Source organism: Syngnathus scovelli, chromosome 12, assembly GCF_024217435.2.
Source record: "Syngnathus scovelli strain Florida chromosome 12, RoL_Ssco_1.2, whole genome shotgun sequence".
NCBI classification, from domain to species: domain Eukaryota; kingdom Metazoa; phylum Chordata; class Actinopteri; order Syngnathiformes; family Syngnathidae; genus Syngnathus; species Syngnathus scovelli.
Window position 1 is genome coordinate 10654573 of NC_090858.1, and position 24742 is coordinate 10679314.

Below are 24742 nucleotides of genomic sequence, written 5' to 3' on the forward strand. Positions count from 1 at the left end.
CAAACAGTACATTAGGATATGAGTTGATGTAGGGATTCATTTAAAAACGAGTTTAAGAACATGTTGAATTAGTCTGCATTTAATTTGTCGTGAAAAGATATCGGCGGCTCGGTGGCGCACTGGGTAGCACGTCCGCCTCACAGTTAGGAGGGTGCGGGTTCGATTCCACCTCCGGCCCTCCCTGTGTGGAGTTTGCATGTTCTCCCCGGGCCCGCGTGGGTTTTCTCCGGGCACTCCGGTTTCCTCCCACATTCCAAAAACATGCTTGGTAGGCCGATTGAAGACTCCAAATTGTCCCTAGGTGTGAGTGTGAGTGCGATTGGTTGTCTGTCTCTGTGTGCCCTGCGATTGGCTGGCAACCAGTTCAGGGTGTCCCCCGCCTACTGCCCGATGACGGCTGGGATAGGCTCCAGCACGCCCGCGACCCCCGTGGGGACTAAGCGGTTCAGAAAATGGATGGATGGATGGATGGATGAAAAGATATCAAGCATTAACACATTTCATTACAAATAAATTGGGGTGATGTGCGGTTTAGTCATGTCACTAAATGGGACATTTGCGTGAAAAGAACATCCCTGCCCTAGTTTTGGCTGCATGTTAAGCATGTCTATTGTGACTATGTCATGTCTTGAGTCTGCTCCCTCATCATTCGACGATACTGCTGCTACCACTTTGTTCCTTTTATTCAGCGTGTGTCTTCAGTGTCGTCACAACTCTCTAATCTCATTCCTTCATCGTCGAGGACAGAGGCAGAAAGAGAGGGGGAGGATGAAGGCCTTTCAGCAACACGGAGCTGCCAGCTGATTTAAGCCTTTTCACTGGCAGCTCAAACAGGATCCACAGTTTTTGCATCCAATACAGTCCCCCACCTTTTTCTTTGCACCTCTTTTCTCCTTTTCTGCGTTAAAGGCTATTTTTTACCTCTTCACATGTGCTTAGAATAATTATAGATTCCTAAACTTAATGGTGGATATTTTGCTGCTGCCACTGTCACGTGAACACACAGGCAAATATCTTATAGCATAATGTCGTCTAGTTTAACACTGACAGACTACATTAGGAATTGTAAACATATTATTTGATTACAATCTGAGAGCCTCAGTCAAATCTGATGTTTATTAAAGCAGAAATTTAGCCAAGTGTGGTTAAAACTACATGTGTTGTTTTCTGTTACCCAAAGTACCAACAGGCTTATCATCACCTTTAGGATAAAATAGTATATGCTAAATGAAATTTATTGATCTACACCAAAGCGTAGTGGCCCCATTCTCTGGTCCATGTGCACGTCTATAAGCGTTGTGAAAATTGGTTTTCTATATTCTGTCATCTCAGTTTAGGAAATGATCTTTAACCAAACTAGAGATATACCAAAAAGTACATGTCCTGAAATAATGATGAGTTTATCGCAAACTACTGACCACTGTACATGATCCTACTGAGCGCCACACATACGCAGGTACTCATATTGTGAGCCATACACACATACGATAAGTGTGTTTGCCTGCTGGCCTCCCCTCTCTGATGGAAAGAAACACATCATTTAACCAAACTGGTCAACTGAAAACTAATTTCTCTTTTGTAGTTAGTGCCTGAGGCCCTGTGGGGGTTTTTAGACTTTATATTGGCAATCAGCAGCTCACTGACTTTTTGTGCACCAACTCCTTAACAACTTTTTTGAAAAAGAATGCTGACGATAATAGTTAGGTGCAGTGGATATTTTAACCCTTTAACTTTCACAGTACAGTCACATTTAAGCACAGGATCATTACTGCTGTCATCAAAACTTAATTTGGAATTTTACTATTCATTATTTGGTTTTTGCAGTTTATCATAATTCTAGCATTGTAGCTAAAGGAAAAGAACAAATGTAACATATATAATAAAAAATATATATACCTGTAATAACTCCCATAGACAATTTGGGCTTTATTTATACTATGCATCAAAAATTTATATGAAGACAGTAAGATTTTCATTCTGACGCAAACCTAAAAATCACCCAAAGCGAGAAAACCAAAATCACTGCTCATATGCGTTTTTTGTTTGAATTTATGCATGACTGAAATTTGTCAGTTGTGATTATCTCATGATATTGGTTGCTAATTCACCGTCCAATTTTGAATCCTTATTGAAAGAGAACTTAATGTACAGTATAATGATAATACCAAATGGTTCCAGTTGTTAGGTAAAGTTGTAGTTTAGATTTCACATCCTTTGAGCTTGTTTGCATCTAAAGTTGAACGTCTTTGACTTGCAGTTGGCAAAGTGACTTGTCCACACTGTCATGCTGATTGTTCAGAGGATGGGAGTTAATGACTGATGGGGGGGAAAGAAAAGATGGCTATCGCTTTGACTTCTTAACCTCGCACCCATTTCTCTCTCTCTCTCTCTCTCTCTCTCTCTCTCTCTCTCTCTCTCTCTCTCTCTCTCTCTCTCTCTCTCTCTCTCTCTCTCTCTCTCGAGCGCGTGCTCACTCTCTCTCTTTCACTATAGCTCCTCGGAGGAGCTTCTGTCTCTGCCTCGATAGCTGTCACGCTAACACCCCCACTGCTATCATTGGAGCACTTATGGGCCTGTCACTCACCTGGGAAAGAGGGAGCAAAAGAGAGACAGAAGCATCAAGGAGAAAGAGTGTGCACAGGAGATATGTAGTGCATGGGAAGAGAGAGGCGGAGTGGGGGGATGCAATGCTGAAAGAGGGGGTAAAAACAGAAGGAATGTGTGGAAGATAAAGGAGAAGTGCGAATGAATAGAAATTCAGAAATAAAGAGGAAGAGAAGAAGATGAGTTGCGTTTAAGGATGAGCTCTGAGACACAGCAGATGAAACCTCAGAGGTTAATAAAAGAATCTGACTGGAGTTCTAACGACTTTGTATGTATTTGGTGTCCCTCTTTGCAGCGTGTGCTTCAGTGCATTTGACAACAAAGGGATTTGGACATTAAAAAAAAAAAAAAAGAAATTGATTTACTATCCACAGTGATGTGGAGGATGGTCTCTGTGAGTTTTTTTTTTTTTTTTTTTTTATATAAGAAGGGAAAAAAGCATTTAGCTGCAGCCTTTATACTATCTCTGGAATTGTTATACATAATCACAACTTTTTTCACAAGACTATAGGGGTCATTGAGAAGTCTTCTTTGCCTTACCCCATCTGGGGTCATTACAGCAAGTCCACATGATTAATATTTTATGCTGGATGTCCATTGTGATGGAAGCTTCCCACTTATTAAGGCTTGGAACAGTGATTTTAAATTTAAGTTTATTTTAATCGGCAATCGGCCGGCATCCAGTCCAGAGTGTGCCCTCCCTCTCAATAAAGGTCAGGTAATGTAGGCTCAAGCACACTTGCAACCATAGAGGGGATATAGAAGATGAATGAATGGATGGATTTTATTATGATACAGTACTATACAGTCATATCTGATAAAAAAAAAAAAAACTTTTTACTATCAGGGTCAATCTCTTTCTTCTTTTTTTATAAAGCCCTCTGCGTGGAATTGTGATACATAATCACAACTTTTTTCACAAGACTATAGGGGTCATTGAGAAGTCTTCTTTGCCTTACCCCATCTGGGGTCATTACAGCAAGTCCACATGATTAATATTTTATGCTGGATGTCCATTGTGATGGAAACTTCCCACTTATTAAGGCTTGGAACAGTGATTTTAAATTTAAGTTTATTTTTATCGGCAATCGGCTGGCATCCAGTCCAAAGTGTGCCCTCCCTCTCAATAAAGGTCAGGTAATGTAGGCTCAAGCACACTTGCAACCATAGAGGGGATATAGAAGATGAATGAATGGATGGATTTTTATTATTATAGAGTACTATACAGTCATATCTGATTAAAAAAAAAAAAATAACTTTTTACTATCAGGGTCAATCTCTTTCTTCTTTTTTTATAAAGCCCTCTGAGTGTCATAGACTATACCAAGGTTGTTGTTTTTTTGTTTTTTTTTTACAAAAATGATATGACATTTCAATGTTCATTATTTCATATTATGAGCCATTGGGGGTTGAATATTTTGGGCCATTTTTTTTAAAAGTTCCTCTGAGGTTTTATTTGTTGTTTATGCTCTCACAGGCCACATATACTCTAGCCTAGGGGAAGTAGGTTCTCCATCCATTTTTGCTCCAAACTTATGGCAAAATAAAACATGTCTGCAGTATATCCAGACCATATCCACCTTGTTTGTGCCATTTGTTGACTCCCAATTGCGCTCGAGCCCACACAGCTTCTGCAGGTACATTCTTTGTGCCGAAGTAAAAAAATGTCCAGTCGTGAACTAAGCATGAACACAATATACTAAACCCAGACTGACTTTCAGTATCTGTATCCACTCATTTCTCCAAGAAATGTATTACACCATAACAATCTTGTATTTTTTTTTATCCAGGCTACAGATGGGGACCTTGGCACATTTGGTATAGTGCATTACTTCTTCAGCGATGAGCCAGACCAGTAAGATTCATTTACAAATTCACTTCACTGTATCATATATACTATATTCTCTGGCAAAGGAAAATGGAAAACGAGAGGAGCCATATCTAATGCAATGCCATCACTTTAAATGTGTGCTTTAAACTTGCCCTTCCAAACAATGCACGGTACAAACCATTCAGCAGCCTCCACACTTGTTGCCATCACCTTGTACAATATCTTGGAGTGAGTGAAGACACAATTTAGATTTTAGTAATTTATCGCAATCTGATTAGATCACATAAAACGCCAATGCCGCATGTAATTTCTTGGAGTGAACATACAATTTAACATCCACTTTTAAACAGTCAATGAATGAATCAATCAATCCAGCCTATTGTGATGATACATGTCTCCACAAGCAGGACCATCAAGCCAATTATTTGTCTTGTACTGCAGGTTTTCCTTAGATGCTGAGACAGGCTGGGTGACTCTGCGGTCCAGTTTGGATTACGAGTTAATGCGTCGCTTCACATTGACTGTGTTGGCGAGGGACGGCGGTGGAGAGGAGACCACCGGGAGAGTCAGAGTCAACGTATTGGACATAAACGACAACACCCCACTCTTCCAGAAGGAGGTTTACGTAGGCTCGTTGAGAGAGAACGAACAGGCTGTCCAGCCAGTGGCCCGAATCAGGGTGAGGGGATAAAAACTTGCAAGAATGGACAAAAAAAATATATATATATATATATATATATATATATATACACACCGTATTTTCCGGACTATAAGGCGCACCTAAAAACCAAAAATTTTCTCAAAAGGCGACAGTGTGCCTTATAGTCCAGTGCGCCTTATATATGGACCAAATTCCTAAATTTAAACTGGCCCGAAGCATTGTGTCATGAAATCAATCATAAGTGGCTCGCTGAAGACTATGAATTATGAACCAAAAAGGACTATGGATCATTATTTTATGATTATAAAGTGATTTGTTGCGTCTAAAGTTGAAATAAAAAATATGAAATGGAGAATGATTTGATTTGGATTAGAAATCTGACATGATGCATAAATGGTGCACCTTATAGTCCGGTGCACCTTATATGAGGACAAAGTTTTAAAATGGGCCATTCATTGAAAGTGCGCCTTATAGTCCGGTGCGTCTTATAGTCCGGAAAATATGGTATATTAAAAAATTGTTGGTCATACTTTACTGAATTTCCATACAAATACACGTACTGTGTATACTCAGTTGACATTTTCATTCATCTAGTACCTTGTTCTCCTCTGTGTTGTACTGTATAGTCATGTAGTTCTGTGCTTGTGTGCACTGTATCCAAGGAGATCAGACTGACCTGTTGTGTTTGCTATTTGTCACTGCCACACAAAAGCCAGAGGTGCACGGGCACAATGGTAACTAATGGCTCAGCACTTCTTTTGATTGTGCCCTCAAGAAAGCCTATTACATGGCTTGTAACGGAGGGTCCAGCCATGGTTTTCCGTTCCACAGTGCACAGTGGCAGCTTGTGTTTACACTGCAGGACTCCAAGCGATTACTTGGTTCAACGCCTGGCTCGCTGTGTTTGATGAGTCTACGATAACCTTAAACGCTTTTGATATTAATAAGCTGCCCTAGAGGAACGAGGAAGCCACATGTCACCAAATGCTGGGTCAGCAGACCCCGTGCGCTAGACTTGGCATGGCCCACTAGACAAGCATAAAGAGCCAGGCAACAAAGTTTTGTTGAAATTGGTTGGTAATAAAATACCAGATGTAAACAGAAGTGTTACAGTGACAGACTTTGCTGATGTTTTCAAAGAATTATTTGATTTACTATGGTTGTCTTTGTTCAAATGGATTTACCGTATTTGCCGGTGTATTGGTCGACCTTTTTCGATCCAAAATCGACCGAAAAAAATCGACCTTGACTTATACACCGAGTCATAAAATTTAACTTCGTATTCATCGCTTCAAATGTGATGGTAACCAAGGCCGTTTCTCATGCATCTCATTGTGCGTTGCACTTAGAAAATTTGAACCGGGCGGCGTGCGCGAGTGCGCGGCCCGCTGGAAGTCGAATGAGGCGCCGCGATCTCCTCCGCGGTGCTTATAAAGTGCCGATCCGCTCGGCTTGGAGCTATTTCCGGCCTCCCGTTGGTGCCGGGCGGCGTGCGCGAGCTCGCCGGCCGCTGGAAGTCGAATGAGGCGCCGCGATCTCCCCCGCGGTGCTTATAAACAGCCGATCCGCTCGGCGGGGGCTATTTTCGGCCACTTGGCGCGTGCGCACGGCCTCCCGGATGTGCCGGGCGGGTGCGCGAGCTCGCCGGCCGCTGGAAGTCGAATGAGGCGCCGCGATCTCCTCCGCGGTGCTTATAAACAGCCGATCCGCTCGGCGGGGGCTATTTTCGGCCACTTGGCGCGTGCGCACGGCCTCCCGGATGTGCCGGGCGGGTGCGTGAGCTCGCCGGCCGCTGGAAGTCGAATGAGGCGCCGCGATCTCCTCCGCGGTGCTTATAAAGTGCCGATCCGCTCGGCTTGGAGCTATTTCCGGCCTCCCGTTGGTGCCGGGCAGCGTGCGCGAGCTCGCCGGCCGCGATCTCCTCCGCGGTGCTTATAAACAGCCGCATGCGCACGGCCTCCCGGAATTTGAACACATTTCGTCAATAAATTTCGCATATTGAATTTTGAAGTTTAATATAATGCAACAATTGAGCTCGACTTATACAAAGGATATATCATAAAATCGTAAATTTCCGTCGAATTTTAGGGGGTCGACTTATACACCGAGTCGACCTGTACACCGGCAAATACGGTAAATCAAAATGTGGGCTCATGTAAGCAGAAGATTTGACAACGTGCCCAAGAGAATGATGCCAGTACACTGAAAACATCTGGAAGAGTCATGACCAACTCCAGCCAAAAGCAAAATAATGACAGAGTGGTATCATTATTGTTATTATTGTGGGTTACCTGGAAATGGGTTTTTTTTTGGCCAGTTTTTCACTAAGTTGGTGTTTAGATATCCTGAGGCTAATAGCTGGAACCGGCTTAAACGTGGGCAGTAAAAAGCTGGCACTAGTTGAGTTTTTGTTTCCCTTTGCACTCACTCACTCAAAATCTATAACTCTAGATTTCTTCTGTACCTTCTCTTGCCCGCAGGCAACAGATGAGGATTCTCCTCCTAACAACTTCATCACATATGCCATCATTTCAGCTTCGGCTTTCCCTCACTACTTCAGTATCATCATGGTGGAAGGATATGCAGGTGTGTTTAGCATTGAAAAAATAAGAATGCATTTTTGGTGTGTGCTATATTTTGTAATTGCCAAACACCTGAATTCATCCAATATGTAGGACAATTCGAGGCTAACCATCTTAGTAAGAGCAGGTTTGCAGTAGACTCTTCTGATTAACATGACTCTGCTTCAGTGCGCAAATCAAGGTCCAAAAAGGAACACTTGGATGAGTTTGGTATGGAAGGACATGACCTCTTATGTAAAATCAGATCAATGGACATTTCCCTATAGATAGAATCTCTTTGAAGGTCTTCAACAATATGGAAAGGCTTACCTTCTCTTATAATCTCCCTTCATAAGTGATCAGCGTAACCAGGCCTCTGGACTACGAAAAAATTCTCAGTGGAACAATCCATCTGACGGTCATGGCCAAAGACGGAGGAAACCCAGCACTCAACAGTACTGTCGCTGTCACAGTCGAGGTTATTGTAAGTAGAGCCCTACAAAATACACACGTACAAAAACACACAATATGCGTACTTTGTAGAAGTGGTATACACCCTAAACTACCGTATTTTCTGGAGTAGAAGTCGTTCTGGGGTACAAGTCACATTAGCCATAAAATGGCCATAAAGAGGAAAAAACATATATAAGTCGCACTGGAGTTTAAGTCGCATTTTGGGGGTAATTTATTTGACAAAATTCAACACCAAGTACAGACATGAACCAGCAAAAACAGGCTAAACAATACGGTATGCTAACATGACAAACACAAACGAGGAGCTGAGAACGGGCCTGACGTAACATTAACAGTTATTCAAATAACATGCTAGACAATTTCCGGGCACATTTGGACAAATATGTATGTATGTAAAGATGTAAATTAGGTCAACTAAAGAGTAGATTGTCCGTAATTGTGAACGTGGGTTTTTGTTAAAGTCAGCTGGAAAAGACTCCAGTGCACCTGTGACCTGAAACGGCACAAGTGGTGGATTGATGGAGGATGCAACTAAAAAAAATAAGTAACTGTAGGACTGTTATGGAAATTTAATTAAATCGTTTGAATTGCGTTTGATAATTCCAGTATGATACCTCCTCAAAAAAACATTTGCTAATACAAGTACTATCAACACTACAAAGTGGTTTTCTGGAGAAGCTCTCCAACTGGATTGGATTGATGGAGGATGCAACTAAAGGTAGGACTATTATGGAAATTGAATTAAATTGTTTGAATTGCGTTTAATAATTCCAGTATGATACCTTTTCAAAACACATTTGCTAGTATAAGTACTATCAACACTACAAAGTGGTTTTCTGGACAAGCTCTTCGACTGTTTGTTTTGCAGTTTAGCATTAATCTTGAAACAGTAAAAGTACTCAAACAGCTATTATGCATATGATACTAAATATAAAGGTGCAGAAGGTATACAGAAGTTGTGAGCTCTTCACCTACAATAACAACTTCTACCTGCAAAAATACACTTTCCCTTTCCTCTAAAACATTGACAGCGAATTCACCATCCATCATTTCATAAAGGCTGCTAATATTTTTGAAAAGATTTGTAGTTTACCATTTGATATGAAAAAATTGGGAATTTATCATTATAGTGTGTGCGCAAAGTTTGCATTGAAAATCAAATTAATGTCTGGTGGAATCATATTTGTTTTTCAATCACTGATTGATTGCAATTACTGAGGACCAAAGGGTTGATCAAAAATAATAAATATTATGATGTACCTACAACATATGGTGTTTTATTTAATAATATTGATGCTTCCTAGAGAGTTTCTAACCATCAAAAATAAACATACATGTTGCTATTCAACTGGCATTTTCTTGTGCCCTACATGAGGAAGCAATGATGTTGGGGCAAATATTTACCGCAATGCAAAAGGCATCGGGGAGAGATGATCATAATTTTGTATTCCGCCCATATCTTTCTTGCTTCCTATTTCCCTCGTCAGTTTGCCACAATGTTGTGACTCATGCCACAGTGGTTTATCAACTGATGACAAAATCACACACAATGCCCAAGCGTAACATGGAGACTGTGTTAGAGATTTGCTCACTCCAACTTATTTTGCAAGAACCACACGGAAAACAAGGCAAGTTCTTTTAGACACCTGCAGGTGGAGAGTTCACTCGTTGAAGGAATGAAGTCTGAAAGGTCTCCTTCCTGCAAGGGCATATTTATTAAGAGAAACAGAGTGGGGGTGAGAGTGGGGGTCAGAGTAGACAAATGGCCGAAGCCCCTGGCTGATCAAAGCACAGCAGGGGGTCCTTCACGATGTTGTGTGAACTAAACAACTTTGATTGCTTCCTCTGCAGCTAGTCACTTTGTTCTACTACTTTTGTTAAGACAGGACAGGTGAGTTTAATTATTACAGGTTACGTTCCAACATAATCATAGGATCAAGATAACCTGGAAAACCCTAACATCTCCCTCCTGTTTTATCATATGATTATGTCACCCCAAACAACAAAGACAAGCAAGAAAAGGAAAAAAAAAAACATATATACGTATAATGAAGAAAGTAGAATAGTAAAAATAAAAACAACAAACAATGATAGCAACACTTTCCAGTGAAGATGAGGCATTACCTTAATACCCCAGATCAAACTTATTGTGTAAGCGAAAAACCTGCTGGCCAGATGTTATTAGCAGGAAAATTCTTACACGGCCCCGTCGCCACAGGCGGCCAGAATGCTATGAATAACAAAAAATAAAAAGAAAAACACAGAAACAGTACATCATTGTATCCATCACTTGCGAAGCATTTTCGATGGTCAAATCATCAAGTTTCTGTAAAACATGCTCAACAGAACAGCATCTACGCAATCCATGTTTCATCATCGTCATCACATCCGTCATTTCTAAGGAGTTGTATATGAACCTGGGCTACAGTAGAGGACACAAACTTCGACACAGCAGACTTCAAACATGGGATAACGCAGGTCGTAAACAAGCACAACACCATCAGCACAACAAGCACAGGAGACAGCAATTTCAACAGCAGTTGCCACCAGTTGCCAGAGAAAAACCACGAAAAGAAATCAAACTGATGTGGGACCTTGTCATTAGACATGGCCTGCTGTAAGTTCTTCAGTGAATTCATGGCGTCGTTGATGTGGGTGTCATTTTCTCCTGGTATGTATGTGCAACAGGAAGTCCCAATGATGTGGCACACACCACCTTGTGCTGCCGTCAACAAGTCCAGAACCATCCTGTTTTGCAAGACCATCAGTCTGATAGCCTGAATCTCTCTATTTTGTCCATCGTTGACTTGCAGCGAGAGATTCACAAAGGATTGAAAACGATAGTTCAGTGTCTCGATGAAGAGCGATAGTTTCCCAACCCCAATCTGAGGGAAGAGCGCAAGGACAACTTTGTCTCCGGCAGACCATACTTTATGGTCCTCTGGAACGTTCACACCCCAGACAGGGTCATGAGGGTCAAAGGTTGTAACTGCTCTGCGTCGACGTCCAGTAGAGTTACGTGCTCCTGTCAACAAATGGTGTCGTATCCTGTAGGTGTGGTCTGTCACCCACACTGGTGCACACACTCCTGTCCAGTTGGCGGGCAGCATCGGATAAACCTTGTGACCACAAAGCCACCAGCCATTCTGTATGAAGTATGTTCCATTCGATGGTGTAGCCATGTTGGTTGGAGAGCCCTCCCCACCTGAAATGGCTCTCTTATCTTGACACTCATCGGTGATGTCCAGAGCTCCCATCCAGTTTCCTCCTGGAGAGCAGTCGTCCTTAATGCAGACGTGGGTCTTGTTACCTTGGATGTAACATGTGTAATTCACTCCAGCTGGTCTCTCTGTGTAGGCCACTTGTGGTATTGTTCGTCCTTTAACAGTCACATTGAGATTTGTCCAGAACAGCTGATCACAGGCACCGTCAGCAAGTCCAGGGCGGTAAGGGTCAGCATCTTTGACTGTGACGGCACGGTGCTGATATCCAACTCCTCCCATGGATGCCATACATTTTGCTTCAGTGGCATTCATTGCTCTGGCCTCCAAGCGAACTTGCGTGGAGGAAGGGGGGAGTTTCGAACACACATAGCATCCCTCCTGTGTGTGAGCTCTCACAGTGAACCTGACATATCGGTACCAAGTGTTGGTTTCGTATGGGTTTGTGGGGTCCCATGACCAGTCTTCAAAGTTCTCATCATGTGACCATCGTTTACCACGGGCAACATTGTCATTTGGTCTGTTCAGATGAGTCAATAGACCATAGCACGCTCCAACCACAACGCAGCAGAGGATCCATCTGGCATATGGAGCCCCGTTGCTACTAGGATGGCAGAGACACTGGGGCATCCCCTCGCCTAGCGGAGTGGGGATCGATGAATTCTTCACCAACATTGAGACGCCTCGCCCTAAACGACAGGGCCCCTTTGTAGTCAGCCTTCCCCACCACTCCGAATTAGGGGTCCAGCACTCTCTGCAACTTGCAGTGGCTGAGGTGAATCCAGCTGGGCCGTTGAGAGATTTTTACCGCCGTGGGAGTAGCAAGCAAAACTTGGAACGGTCCCTCCCACCGCGGGCTGGCCCAGTTCTTTCTTTTGATGACCTTGATGTAGACCCAGTCTCCTGGATTGATGGGGTTGTCCACCTGTGAGGGGGAGAGATCAGGCGGCAGTAAATTTGCATTTGACACATCTTTCAGTTTGAGCGTCCTGATTAGATAATCTGCCAAGGTCTGTTCTTCATCTGCTTTTTGCAAATCTGCAGGGAACACTGGTAGTCTATATGGTCTCCCATGTATGATTTCAAAAGGTGTTAGTCCTTCTGAAGTGGGAGTAATTCTCATATAGAGCTTCACTAAGTCGAGGCACTCTGGCCAAGGTCTGCCTGTTGTTTCCATGCATTTTTTCAACCTGCTTTTGATAGTAAAGTTTGCCCGTTCAACCAGGCCTGCGCTCGAAGGATGCCAAGCACAGTGGTTTTTTAACGTTATTCCAAGGTGTACAGCCATGTTCTGCACAACTTGGTTCACAAAGTGTGGACCATTGTCACTGTAAATGGTTTGGGGGATGCCATGAGTTGGTATGATGGTTTTGCAGATAGCTTTTGCCACTGTTAAGGCATCTGCGCGTTTAGATGGAACTACTTCCACCCACTTTGAAAATGCATCAATTATCACTAGGCAGTATTTGTAAGGTCCACTTTGTGTGAGTTCAATAAAATCCATATGCATGATTTGAAATGGATAAGAGGGTTTTGGAAATGAGCCTCTCTTAGGTCTCATGTTTCCTTGTGGATTATGTTTCACACAAACAGGACATGATAGCTTGAACGAAAATAGTTGGACTATCAGCAAATCCTTGTGGCAATCTGGTGTATGTATAGCTTTGTCCTTTAAAGGTAAAAGCGAACCAAAACTGTGAGTCTGGGTGAATTGGCACTGAGAAAAATGCATTGCTGAGATCAATTACTGTGAAATACTTCTGATTAGGTTTCAAAGTGTTCAGAAGTGTGTGTGGGTCAGGCACATTGGGTGCTCTTGTTTGCACTGCATCATTCACTGCTCGTAAATCTTGTATCATTCGCCAATTAATTTTGTCGGCCTTTTGGACTGGGAAAATGGGAGTGTTGCAAGGAGAATCCGAACACTCCCTAATGATTCCTCCTGTCAAAAGATCATTTATAACAGGGGCAATCCCGTTCATTGCCTCCTGTTTTAAAGGATATTGTTTAACTCTTGGACGCCACTCTGATCTTGGTTTGATCTGTACTGGGGAAATGGATTTTAAAAGTCCTACATCAGATGGGCCCTTGGTCCACAGTTTTTCAGGAAGCCCAGCCAATTCCCCCTCCTCCTTTTCATTCAAACAAGTGTCAACTAGTCAGGGAAGCGCACAAGCGCCTGCTCTGCCTACAGCCACTTCACACACTGTTTGCTTCCACACGTCACAACTGGTACTGTAGCTCCACCCATCACCTTTGTCCTCATAATCAGTCACAGATCCAGCAAGTTTAATTCGGGAACCCACATCTGCCCACGTTATACTGTGAGGTTTAAACAATGAGATGTGGGGTACAGCCGACAATTTGTATCTATCTTTCTGAGGAGCAGGCAAAAGTACAGCGGCAGCTGCAAATGACCTGCGATCAGTGTACAGAGCAGTGATTGTTAAAGTTACTTCTGTGTCGCTGAGAAAACTTCCAATATAGTCATCTTGTGGATCAGTGAGAATATTCATGGTGACATGTAATTCAGTACAAGTCATTTCTGATTCAGGTTGGGACAATTGTTTTCGAGCTTCACCCAGCAATCTGCTTGGGAGTTTAGGATTTCGTTCAGGAGGGATGGCATAGGAGCAGCAAATCTGTTCACCTGCTTGTGCAGCATATGAGTCCACATCTCTCACTCTACATGCTCGCATGCCATCCTTTACTGGAATTATTGCAATTCCCAACCGAGTCATCAGATCTCGTCCCAACAGGTTTATGGGACATTTTGGGGATAGGACAATCGAAACTGAAGCCATGCTTCCAGTTTCCTTATCTCTCACTTCAACTGGATTAGAGATACTCTCCTTGTGTACCTGCCCATCAGCAGATTTCACCCAAATAGTATTTTGGGAGGCCTTTAGATTTGGGACTTTAGTTTTTATCACGGTTTTACAAGCCCCAGTATCACACAAAAACTCGACATCACTGCCTCCAATGTTTAGAGTAACATATGGTTTTTCTTTTAATGCACTCAGAATGTCCCACGCTGTATGGACATCTACTATTTCTTCCTCTATAGGAGCACCAGGGGTCAAAGGGGGGGGGTCTAGTCATGCTGAGAATTTGGCCTTTCCTCTGCCCCTCCCTGCACCCTTTGATTGGTATTGTTTTGCAGAACGACACTCTCGTGCGAAGTGTCCTCGTCTCCCACAGTTCCAACAGTTGTCAGAATCTCGTGGGGGTTTCGAATTATATGGCGGCCTGCGACCTTGTTGGCCTCTACCTCTCCCTCTGCCTAGCTGGGACCCTTGGAAGAAGACTGTTGTATCTTCATCTAGTTCATCATCATCATTATCTAGATGAAATACATCAGAACTTTTGCCTTTTTTGATCACTTTTTCAGCATGTCTGGCCCATTGCATAGTTGTTGTCACACTTGCAACATCCACTTCCACCAAATGTTTCCTCACCCAGTTGCCTATTTCAGGGCGGAAATTAGTGAGGAGCGCATTTTTAAGCTGTTGTTGATAAGCACTCTCAGCTGTATCATTGAATGGGATGCCACTATGCACCCTGAATTCTTTTTCAAATCTCAAACGAAAATCATCAGTATCTTCGCCAAGCTTCTGTTTTATTCCTGCCAAATGACCATAATTCGCTCGTCTTTGAAATATAGTTCGCACTCTTTGCACAAGACCATTCCATTGTGCTGCATACTCCCCTCCCAATTGATTTCCCTCAACGGGATAGGGAAAAGGCCCTTGATTATTTCTACCTGTATAATTTCCCCTAACCTTTGCCCAGTCTTTTCCCAAGGAGGACATTGCAGCTTCTCCTGCCTCATGTCCATTCAGTCTATAGGAATGTATAATTCCAGCCATGTCCTCTGCCCATATAGCTGGGTCTTCAGCAACAGGGGTAACCCCTTCAACAGCTTTTCTTGCCTCTTCCAAAGTCCATGGCCGGAAAACATATGTATGTGGGAGTTGGCCTTCCCCTACATTAGGGTTTGGCACCTGTATCATTGGGCACACATCAACCTTGTCCAAATTTTGAGAAAATCTAGCAGCAGTGGTCAAACTTCTTGTTTGTACAGGACTTCTAGTAATGTGACCCTGACTTCTTTTGTTGTTATATGGGGGGGGCTGCAGGTTTGTTAAGCTTGGATACAAGTTTTGTGTGCGAGCGGAAGGCCCCTCTTGCTCCTCTGCTCGAGCTGCGCCTTCAGCGTCGGCGGGAGCCGTGGCCGCGGCAGTGCGCCTGCGCACTCCGGCCTCATTGTCTTCCGGCCTGACAAACATAGTCTCAGCCTCATCACCTTTCATCTTTCTATCTTTTGTCTTTTGGATTTGTTCTTTTCGCTCTTGTGAAGCTTTCAACCACACTTTAGCACAATCCAATTCTCTTTCTTTTCTTTTCTTTTGCAGTCCATTTTTCTTTTTATCCACACTCTCTTCCAAAACATCAACAACTATCTTCCACACTTCAACTCTCAACTTCCCTTCTACTCCATACTTTTTCTTCCACTTCGGCATATATTGCATGCAATTAAGAAATCTACTCGCCATGTACTTCTCATCTCCGTCAAGAGGCAGAGATTTACCGTTTTTATTTCCCATCTTAATTTTAGTAGCTTAAGGTTTTACAATTTTTTTTTTTTCTTTGAGGATCCTCAATGCAGGTTTAAATTGACCTTCCAACAAATCACTAGCCTGTATTATTGCCGTGGATCAATGCTAGAACTGCTTCTTAGTCAACTTATCCTACCAGTCACACACTCAATCACACAAACTCCAGCGCTTTTTTTTTAGGCCTATCCAGGGATGGGTGTAAAACCCTCCCAAACAGCTTTGGAAAAACGGACAAAAGAAAAAATCTACGCCCTCCTTCAATTAAGAAAAAGAAGCTCTGTTTTTCTTAGCCCGTTTCTTCCACTGGGGCTTGAACCCAAGCTATTCTTTGGCTTGGAAAAACATACAAAGAAAAATCTACGCCCTTCTTTGATTAACAAAAAAGAAGCTCCGTGTTTCTTAGCACGTTCCTTCCACTGGGACTTTAACCCAAGCCAGATCCCTCAGCTCGGAAAAACAGACAAAGAAGAGTCTACACACTTCTTCGATGAACGAAAAAGAAGCTCTGCCTTTCTTAGCCTGTTTCTTCCACTGGGACTTGAACCCAAGCTATCTCCCGTGCACCTCTATGTGTTACGCGTTTAACAACACAACACAATTTCAAGAACTTACTTGTCCCCTGGTTCGTTGCACTGCCGGGTCCCGTCAATCCACCTCTGTCAGACGAAGGCAGACCTAAGATGCTGGCCCAGCGAAGAATTTCCTTCCCAGGTCTTTCTTTACCAGGTCCGGCTAGTGGACGCTGGCCCGTCGACGGTGTACAGCGCGTCGTCCTCCGTCAGCCAGATGATGGGTATGAGGGTCCCGGGTTTCGGCACCAAAATGTTAGAGATTTGCTCACTCCAACTTATTTTGCAAGAACCACACGGAAAACAAGGCAAGTTCTTTTAGACACCTGCAGGTGGAGAGTTCACTCGTTGAAGGAATGAAGTCTGAAAGGTCTCCTTCCTGCAAGGGCATATTTATTAAGAGAAACAGAGTGGGGGTGAGAGTGGGGGTCAGAGTAGACAAATGGCCGAAGCCCCTGGCTGATCAAAGCACAGCAGGGGGTCCTTCACGATGTTGTGTGAACTAAACAACTTTGATTGCTTCCTCTGCAGCTAGTCACTTTGTTCTACTACTTTTGTTAAGACAGGACAGGCGAGTTTAATTATTACAGGTTACGTTCCAACATAATCATAGGATCAAGATAACCTGGAAAACCCTAACAGACTGCATAGATAACAGCGCCAGTTACTGTTGCTCAAGTATTAAATTTTTTTTGCAGCTCACACAGAAGAAAATCTCACTACGAATAACTAGACAATGAGATGGGTTGGTGCGACAAAATGCAATCCAGTCCTACTGTGGGGGAAGTGAATATGAAGGTTGATGCGGATCCACAATATAAATGTTGATAACTCTCAATTTTCAAGGTATTGGGTGCCATTGAGCATTTTATAGGAATAGTGGAGCCTTGCCTTTCCGAGTCCACCAGATGTTGCGCTGATGGAAAAAAAAAAAGCATGTTATTTTACCCAACAGTGTAGCAATTTAATTGGAAATAAATCTGTATGACTCAACATATATCGGGCAGTACATGAGTGGTTAGTACATATGGCCAACACTTCTGAGATCGTTTATGATATAATATAGCTTTTCAGGTAATTTCCCAAGTGTATTTCTTTCTACCTTACAAAAATGGTTGCACAAATCAGTGACCAGAAATTAATCCAAGCAATTCTTTTAATCTACATAATTAAGACGCTGCTTGTGAGAGTGCATTTTTTTTAATGAATCACAAATATTTTTATTTTTTAAATTGCAGTGTATTGCCACTGAAGGAGAAATATGTTCTTACCAAAGCTGTTGAATGTATACAGCTTGTTTTTCCCCAACATAAATGGACTCTTATTGTTCCCCTCACTGAACAGCTGTTGATGTTTATATTTTCTACCACTTCCAGGATGAAAATGACAACCCACCCGAGTTCAGTAAGCCATCCTATATTGTCAAGATTCCAGAGAACATTAATGCTGGTGAGTAAACCTTTACATTTAGACTAAGTGCCTTCAAAGCACTTCCTGGCTTATACAACACACACACAATTATATGTGTACAAATCACATTATCTTGCCTCTGTTTGTGCTTTAGGGTTTGCTTTTTTTTTCTTCCCTATTTTGCATTGTCTTCAAGCCTATACTGTTTCATTTGTTTAGATTTTGTACGTTCAAATAGTCCAAATGCTGGGTATTGACTATTCAAAGCTACATCATTGGCTGCTATATTCATTTCCATGCATGCATTCAGAGATGAGTTTTATCCCAGGCATTAGATTAGCTTCCACTTGCTAGAGGGAAATGAGATATTTTGCCTGCCCCCCCTCTCTCTCTCTCTATCTCTCTCTCTCTCTCTCTCGCTCTCTCCCTCTCTCTCACTGAGGCTTCTTTTGTGTCTCAGAGATGATTTGAAGGAACACATTGGGCCGTCGCTGAGATTTACAGGACTATGGCTAAAGCCCTTGGGTCTGAGCTGAGGACCTATGGTTCTGGTTCCTCAGACCAGCCTGGATTCTTTTTATTGATCAGGGGTGTACCAGTTACCCATGCCAAACAAGATGATAGCCTGCTAATCCATGAACTCACTGACTGTCATACAACTGCGATGTGGATTAAGGCAAAGAATGCCACTTATGTGGGTTTTATCTAGCTTGGCATTTGTAGTTACTTTCCCTTTTTTTTTTTTAAGATTTTCAGTGTGCATTTACTCGTAGGAAACTCTTCTCTATGAAATGCATCCCAATTTGGCTTCACAACAGTGCTAAAAAGAGTATATTGTTAAATGTCTCTCTGACAGTATCAGTCAAAACTGGGTTGTGATATTTTTGCTCTGGGAGAATACTAAAAGTGGAGTTTGCAGTGTTAAAAATGGAGATCTGAATGGAGCTTCACTTTTCTTTCACTTTACTAATCTGTCATCCCATGCTAGTGTCTGACCAAAGCCACAATCCATCCTAATGTGCAAAAGCATGATTCTCATGGCCACTCTGAATGGCATTCAAATGTGAAAGTGCTTAGTCGTGATAGTCACAGTGAACGCTTCCAACTTCAACAAATAGTAGCGTTAGCATAGCTAAGAATAAACAATTACTAAGCAGACGTGCTGCCATTAGGTGAGCCTGACAAAAACGTATAGAAAAGTTGTCTTTTTAATTGTAAAATCCCTAATTTTTATTTAATTTTATACAGTGATTATCTCACTGACGGTTGCTCCTGTTTATTTTATTTTGTTCCGCTTGTATTCCTGCCAACTCTCTGCAGGGGCTACAGTGCTGGTTGTCAATGCCACTGATTTGGATGCCTCTCGAGAGTTTGGCCAGGGCTCACTCATCTACTCCCTGGAGGGCTCCTCCCAATTTCGTCTTAACTCACGTTCTGGTACGTGTGCATATGTTATAACAAAGTGGATCCTTTTTATTGGAAAATTGAATCTAGACAGTCCAAAGGAAGAACAGAAAGAATTCTCTAGTAGATCACACGCCATTGTTCCTTGTTTAGACATGTCTGCTGTCCATATTTCTCTTTGCTTTTTATCAACTCCCCCCAATTGTTGTTGACATCTTGATATATTTGTGTATATAAATGTGTTTGTGGCTCAGGAGAAATCACAACCACAGCCTTGCTGGACCGAGAGCTGAAGTCAGAGTACATCCTCATCGTCAGAGCTGTAGATGGAGGTGTTGGCCCACAACAAAAGACGGGCATTGCCACGGTAAATACGTTCAGGAGCCATTTCACTTAAACAAACTCTTCATTTAGTTATCTAACTTTGTCTGTCAAAATAAAAGAACCATAGTTTTCCCTGAAGTCACCCCTTTAATATTTTGGCTGTTTGCTTCGGGTTGCCGAAAGATGAACTGTTTGAGGTCAATTGAGCTCTAGAGTAGATTTTCGTCCAGGATGTCTCTGTACGTTGCTGAATTCTTTTTTCCCTCAAACCTGGCTAGTTTCCCACTTCCACTACTGAAAAACAAGGGCAAAGCATGATGCAAAAACAATCATGCGTCACTATAGGGATGATATTGGCCAGGTGATGAGCAGTGTCTGGGTTTATTTTGACATGATATCTGAGATTCACGAGTGAAAGCTTTGTCTCATCGGGGAATTTGGTCTCTCAGTCATCTGAGACTCCTTCTGGTGGCTTTGGGTAAACTCAAGCGAGACCATCGGGTTCTTGGTAACCCTCCTGATTAAGACCCTTCTTACCTGCTCAATCTCTTCCGACAAGAAAGCAGCTACCGGAGGTGTCCTGGTGGAAATCAGATGCACCTAGTCTCAATTGTAAGCTTCATGACAATCTGATTTTGCAGTTGTTTGTCTGTAAAAAACTAAATGCAAAATTTGAAATAAAAATCACTGCGCATTATTATGGGGTGTTGTATGTGGGAAAAATAAATTAGAATAAGGCTGAAACACAGTGTCATAACAACTTAAATACGTTTTCATCTTGGTCACGACCTTGATTTGGATTGAGTTAACTTCCCCCCACGTTACTGTCTCCCACTTGCATAGGTGAACATTACCATCTTGGACATTAATGACAATGCCCCCCAATGGAAAGATGAGCCATATCACGCCAATGTGGTGGAGATGAGCCCAATCAACACAGACGTCATCTCTGTGAGTCTGCCACATCCAATTTAACAACACTGGCTACTAGATTATAGATTACATATATTCTAATAGTTAATACACTGAAAATATTATGTTTTCAATATTTCTGTAATATTAAATATTTTATGGTTGTCATTCAGCTGAATGCAAAATCCATTTTGCACTGACATAATAATGTTTAATTATTATAGTACCATATTTGTCTTTTATGTGGCACAGGTAGGGATTTGAACCGAGGGTGTTTTCTTTTAATCTGAATGCACAGTCAGTCCGTATATTACACATAGTCGTGCCCACTAGACTACATAGACAAATTGCACTCACTGTGTAGGTCATCACAAAGTAAATGCTTGAATATTGCTACTAAACTCTCTCATTGTCCTGCTGGTGTCTTTGGCTCCGTGCTGTTGGAAATTAAGCCCTGATCATTCATTAATTAAAGAGGCGTCGCTGAGTGTAATTAAGGGAGTCCGATTGCTAATTAAAATGTAGCCTGCAGTCATACACTCGGCAAATTATTCAGATGCCAGGCAGGCAAACGAGAGCTCGTCTTGCACAGAGACCAATGGTGAAACGGTGATGAAAGACACAAATATTGACTTAATAAAATGTTCATCCTTCCAACTTTTTACCTTGTAATTTAGGGCTGTAAAATACAGCCTTAAAAATACACTTTTTAAGTAAACCAAACAGTTTGTAACCTTAATAGGGTGGTGTTTGTTCCCTCCAAAAGGTTTACATAACTAACAAGATTGTTTTCTTTCTTTTTCATTTTTCATACCGTTTAGTTTTGCCATAATTTAGTCTAACAAGGTGTTTTTTTAGGAGTAGCATATACAGGTTACGATCCTTCATCCATGATTACATTTTTTTTTTTTTTTTTTGGGTTGCAAAACTACTGCAGACTGACAAAGTGGAATTCTGTATTTGAGACACGCAATCAATTACATCAAAAATGAACCACCATTTCCAATGATACATATTTATATTTAGAGACATTTTAAATCAATATAACCAGAAATTGTGTTTTTTTTAATTATTTGCATTTTAATTGTAAATATGGCTCTTAAAAATTAAAATTTAAAGGGATACATGGACTCAAAAAAATTATATGAAATAAATATTTTACACTTTGGCGGAATATTATCTTATTTTGCACCAAAGGAGAATAGACCTATACAGGCGATTCATTTGCATCTATATGTCTATTTTGATCTCTCCATTTCGGCATCCTTGGGTCTAATAAAGATGGCGGATTTGGGAAACCGTTTGGCTACACCCATTACCTTGTTTGGTAGTGCCGCCTCAAAGACTGTGATGTAATAGATAAAAATATGTAATAGAAAATGGAGAAAATTGAACGGAGTAAAAAGTATCCCCCAAACATATTGTAAAAATATCTTTGCAGCACCTGGAGGGATTAGATTATTTTTTTCTACAATCCTGGCGACTCCGTGTGCAATAAAATGTATTTTAAAGCTATAAAAGTGGTTCTTCCATGATATGTCTCCTAAATATTAAAAGTATTTTCATTCAAAGTGAAAAAAAATGAAGCAAATCATCTCCACAGAATGTGAGCTTCCTCAAATATCAACACACATCACTTAGTTGAACATCTTTCAGTGAGCTCTAGGGTCAGGCCAGAAATAATTACTTCAACCGACCCCCAACTGCAGACTTGCTCGCTTCTTACAACACTTTCATTTCTTTGCAGTTGCTTATCAATAGGCCTCCAATTTGCCCGCTTACCATGTTGCCTTAATAATTAAATACCTGAAAAACCTTTGTTCCTCTAATGACCAATTAACCATTTTCCAGCATTTTTAGTCAGGGCATTGAATAATTGATCAGCTCTTTAAAATCCAGCAAATGTTTTAGCCGGTCTCCCCTTCCAAGGCATTCATCACCGAGCTCACCGAAAGAGACGTCACCATTTTTCTTATTACCGAGTGCTTCGAGAGAGCAGTCGCCAGTCAGAATGTGTGTGTATGTGTGCGTTACTCTGAAGGTGAGGTGGGGAATGCAGTGCACTTATCATTCCTCCTCTCCTGTCATCTGTCAGTTTCTGTCGTCTTCCCTATTAACTGTCACTTGTTAAGCACCTTTTATTAAGACACACCATTAAACCTGTGGAATAAGCTGTTGTTAAGGATCCCAATGAATGAAGCATATTTGTATCCTTCCGTCCAGGTGCTGGCGCTGGACCCTGACAATGGTCAGAATGGGACTGTGGTGTACAGTATCAGCACAGAAAACCCATTCTACACCATAAACAGCAACACTGGGAAAATCCGCACCAGCGGGGTCACCCTGGACAGGGAAAGCTCCGACCCTAGGGTCACAATGCTCATGAGAACCATCATCATCTCTGTTGTTGACCGTGAGTGGTGTTAGTTTGTTTGACTCATCTGTAAAGCAAGCATCAGTGACTTTATACCACCGAGTAGAGTGCTTTCAATTCTGGGTGATTAGTGTCTATTTTCAAGCCTTAGTCCTTAAGTTTTATGTTGACCATGAAACGTTTTATTGTGCGCGATAAATTCCATGGGTTGTTTCTTTATGTTTCTCTGGCGCCCTCTGTAGGTGGTCAACCTCCCCTGCGAGCATCAGCAAGCGCAACAGTATTTGTCAACCTGCTTGATCTCAATGACAATGACCCAGCTTTTGTCAACCTCCCATTTGTGGCTGAAGTACCAGAGGGACTCCCTATTGGTTCATCTGTGTTTAAGGTATTATTTGGGCATAAACGTTTTGGGAGTGACAAGAGAATTTACTTAACCCACCTTCACAACTACTGCAAAAGGGGAAGACGCCTAATTACTGTGTCAACTCTTTTAATGGCAATGTTTGATTATATATTTGCTTCTAAATAGTATGTGGCCATCCCACCTTTCCTCTTTTAGGTTCAGGTGGAGGACCCAGATCAGGATAAGAACGGTTTGATTACCATGGCGTTGCAGATGGGTATGCCTCGCTTGGACTTTTACCTGAACACTTCCACTGGCATTCTCACGTCATCTGCAATGCTTGATCGCGAGCAGATTGGACAATACCATTTGAGGATTATAGCATACGATGCGGGAAAGTTCCCTCGCACTTCAACTTCAACTCTCACTGTCACTGGTGAGTATCTAAATGTGTCTGATAATGAGAATCGCACTTGATTTGCTAAACTCTCCTGATATTATCCCGCAAATGAAACTGTTGAAGCATTTGATGAGTAAATTCTCACAGTCTTTAGGGGGTTCGCCTCTTAATCTCATTTCTTTGGAATCCACCGAGAGAGATGCTACCATCTGCTGGTGGCGCCTGATCGTTCTAAAACGTGACATTATGATGACTGACTAAATGTCCACAGTTAAACTGACATATTAATAATTAAAAATTAACTCTGTTGTCTTAATAGGCCTTGTGATATCACAACTACTAATTTCTGTGTATGTGTCAGTCCTAGATGTAAATGATGAGACACCCACCTTCAACCCTCGTGTATACAATGTGTCTCTGAAGGAGAGTGTCCCAAGAGACCACATTGTAGCACGCCTCAGCTGCTCGGACAACGACGCTGGCCTCAATGCTGAGCTTAGCTACTTCATCACAGGTTAGAAGTCACGCTGGAGGAGGTTATTAAGTTCTATGCATCAGTATGGCAGCTAATTTCGTTGTTACGTAAACTATAGTGAGTGCAGGTAAAGTATGATGTGATTTTTTTCCCAGCTGTTGATTGTAAAGGAGAGAATTTGAATGTTTGTGTTTGCAGGTGGTAATCAGGATGGTAAATTCAGCGTGGGCTTCAGAGATGGTATTGTTCGGACAGTGGTTGGCCTGGACAGAGAAACCCAGGCAGCGTATACAATGATCGTAGAAGCTATAGGTGTGTTTGTGCGTTATGTGTACAGTGATGTTACGATATCAATTGTCGAGTCTTTCCGTAAATGGTTCTGTTTGTGCTCACAGACAATGGTCCAGCGGGCAGCAGAAGGACAGGCACAGCCACTGTGTTTGTTGAAGTTCAAGATGTTAATGACAACAGACCCATATTCCTCCAAAACAGCTATGAGACCAGCATCCTGGAGACTGTGGCCAAGGGGGCTAGCATCCTCCAGGTGAAAACATTTG

General features: G+C 42.1%; 1 protein-coding gene across 4 annotated transcripts in view; it reads left to right on the plus strand.

Moving 5' to 3' along the window:
- LOC125978698 (cadherin-23-like) overlaps nt 1-24742 on the plus strand; it is a 104779-nt gene that overhangs the window by 73329 nt on the left and 6708 nt on the right. For 3 of the 4 annotated variants that reach the window (XM_049736276.2, XM_049736274.2, XM_049736275.2), the window contains exons 14-27: nt 4395-4459; nt 4877-5114; nt 7577-7682; nt 8014-8141; nt 17917-17989; nt 19271-19387; nt 19609-19721; nt 20522-20629; nt 22814-23003; nt 23207-23352; nt 23527-23746; nt 24072-24224; nt 24384-24497; nt 24581-24729. In XM_049736276.2, the coding sequence (XP_049592233.1) occupies nt 4395-4459; nt 4877-5114; nt 7577-7682; nt 8014-8141; nt 17917-17989; nt 19271-19387; nt 19609-19721; nt 20522-20629; nt 22814-23003; nt 23207-23352; nt 23527-23746; nt 24072-24224; nt 24384-24497; nt 24581-24729 (1920 nt within the window). Of the gene's footprint in view, nt 1-4394; nt 4460-4876; nt 5115-7576; nt 7683-8013; nt 8142-17916; nt 17990-19270; nt 19388-19608; nt 19722-20521; nt 20630-22813; nt 23004-23206; nt 23353-23526; nt 23747-24071; nt 24313-24383; nt 24498-24580; nt 24730-24742 lie in introns of those variants that run through there. The other variant, XR_007485121.2, reaches the window with a different exon arrangement.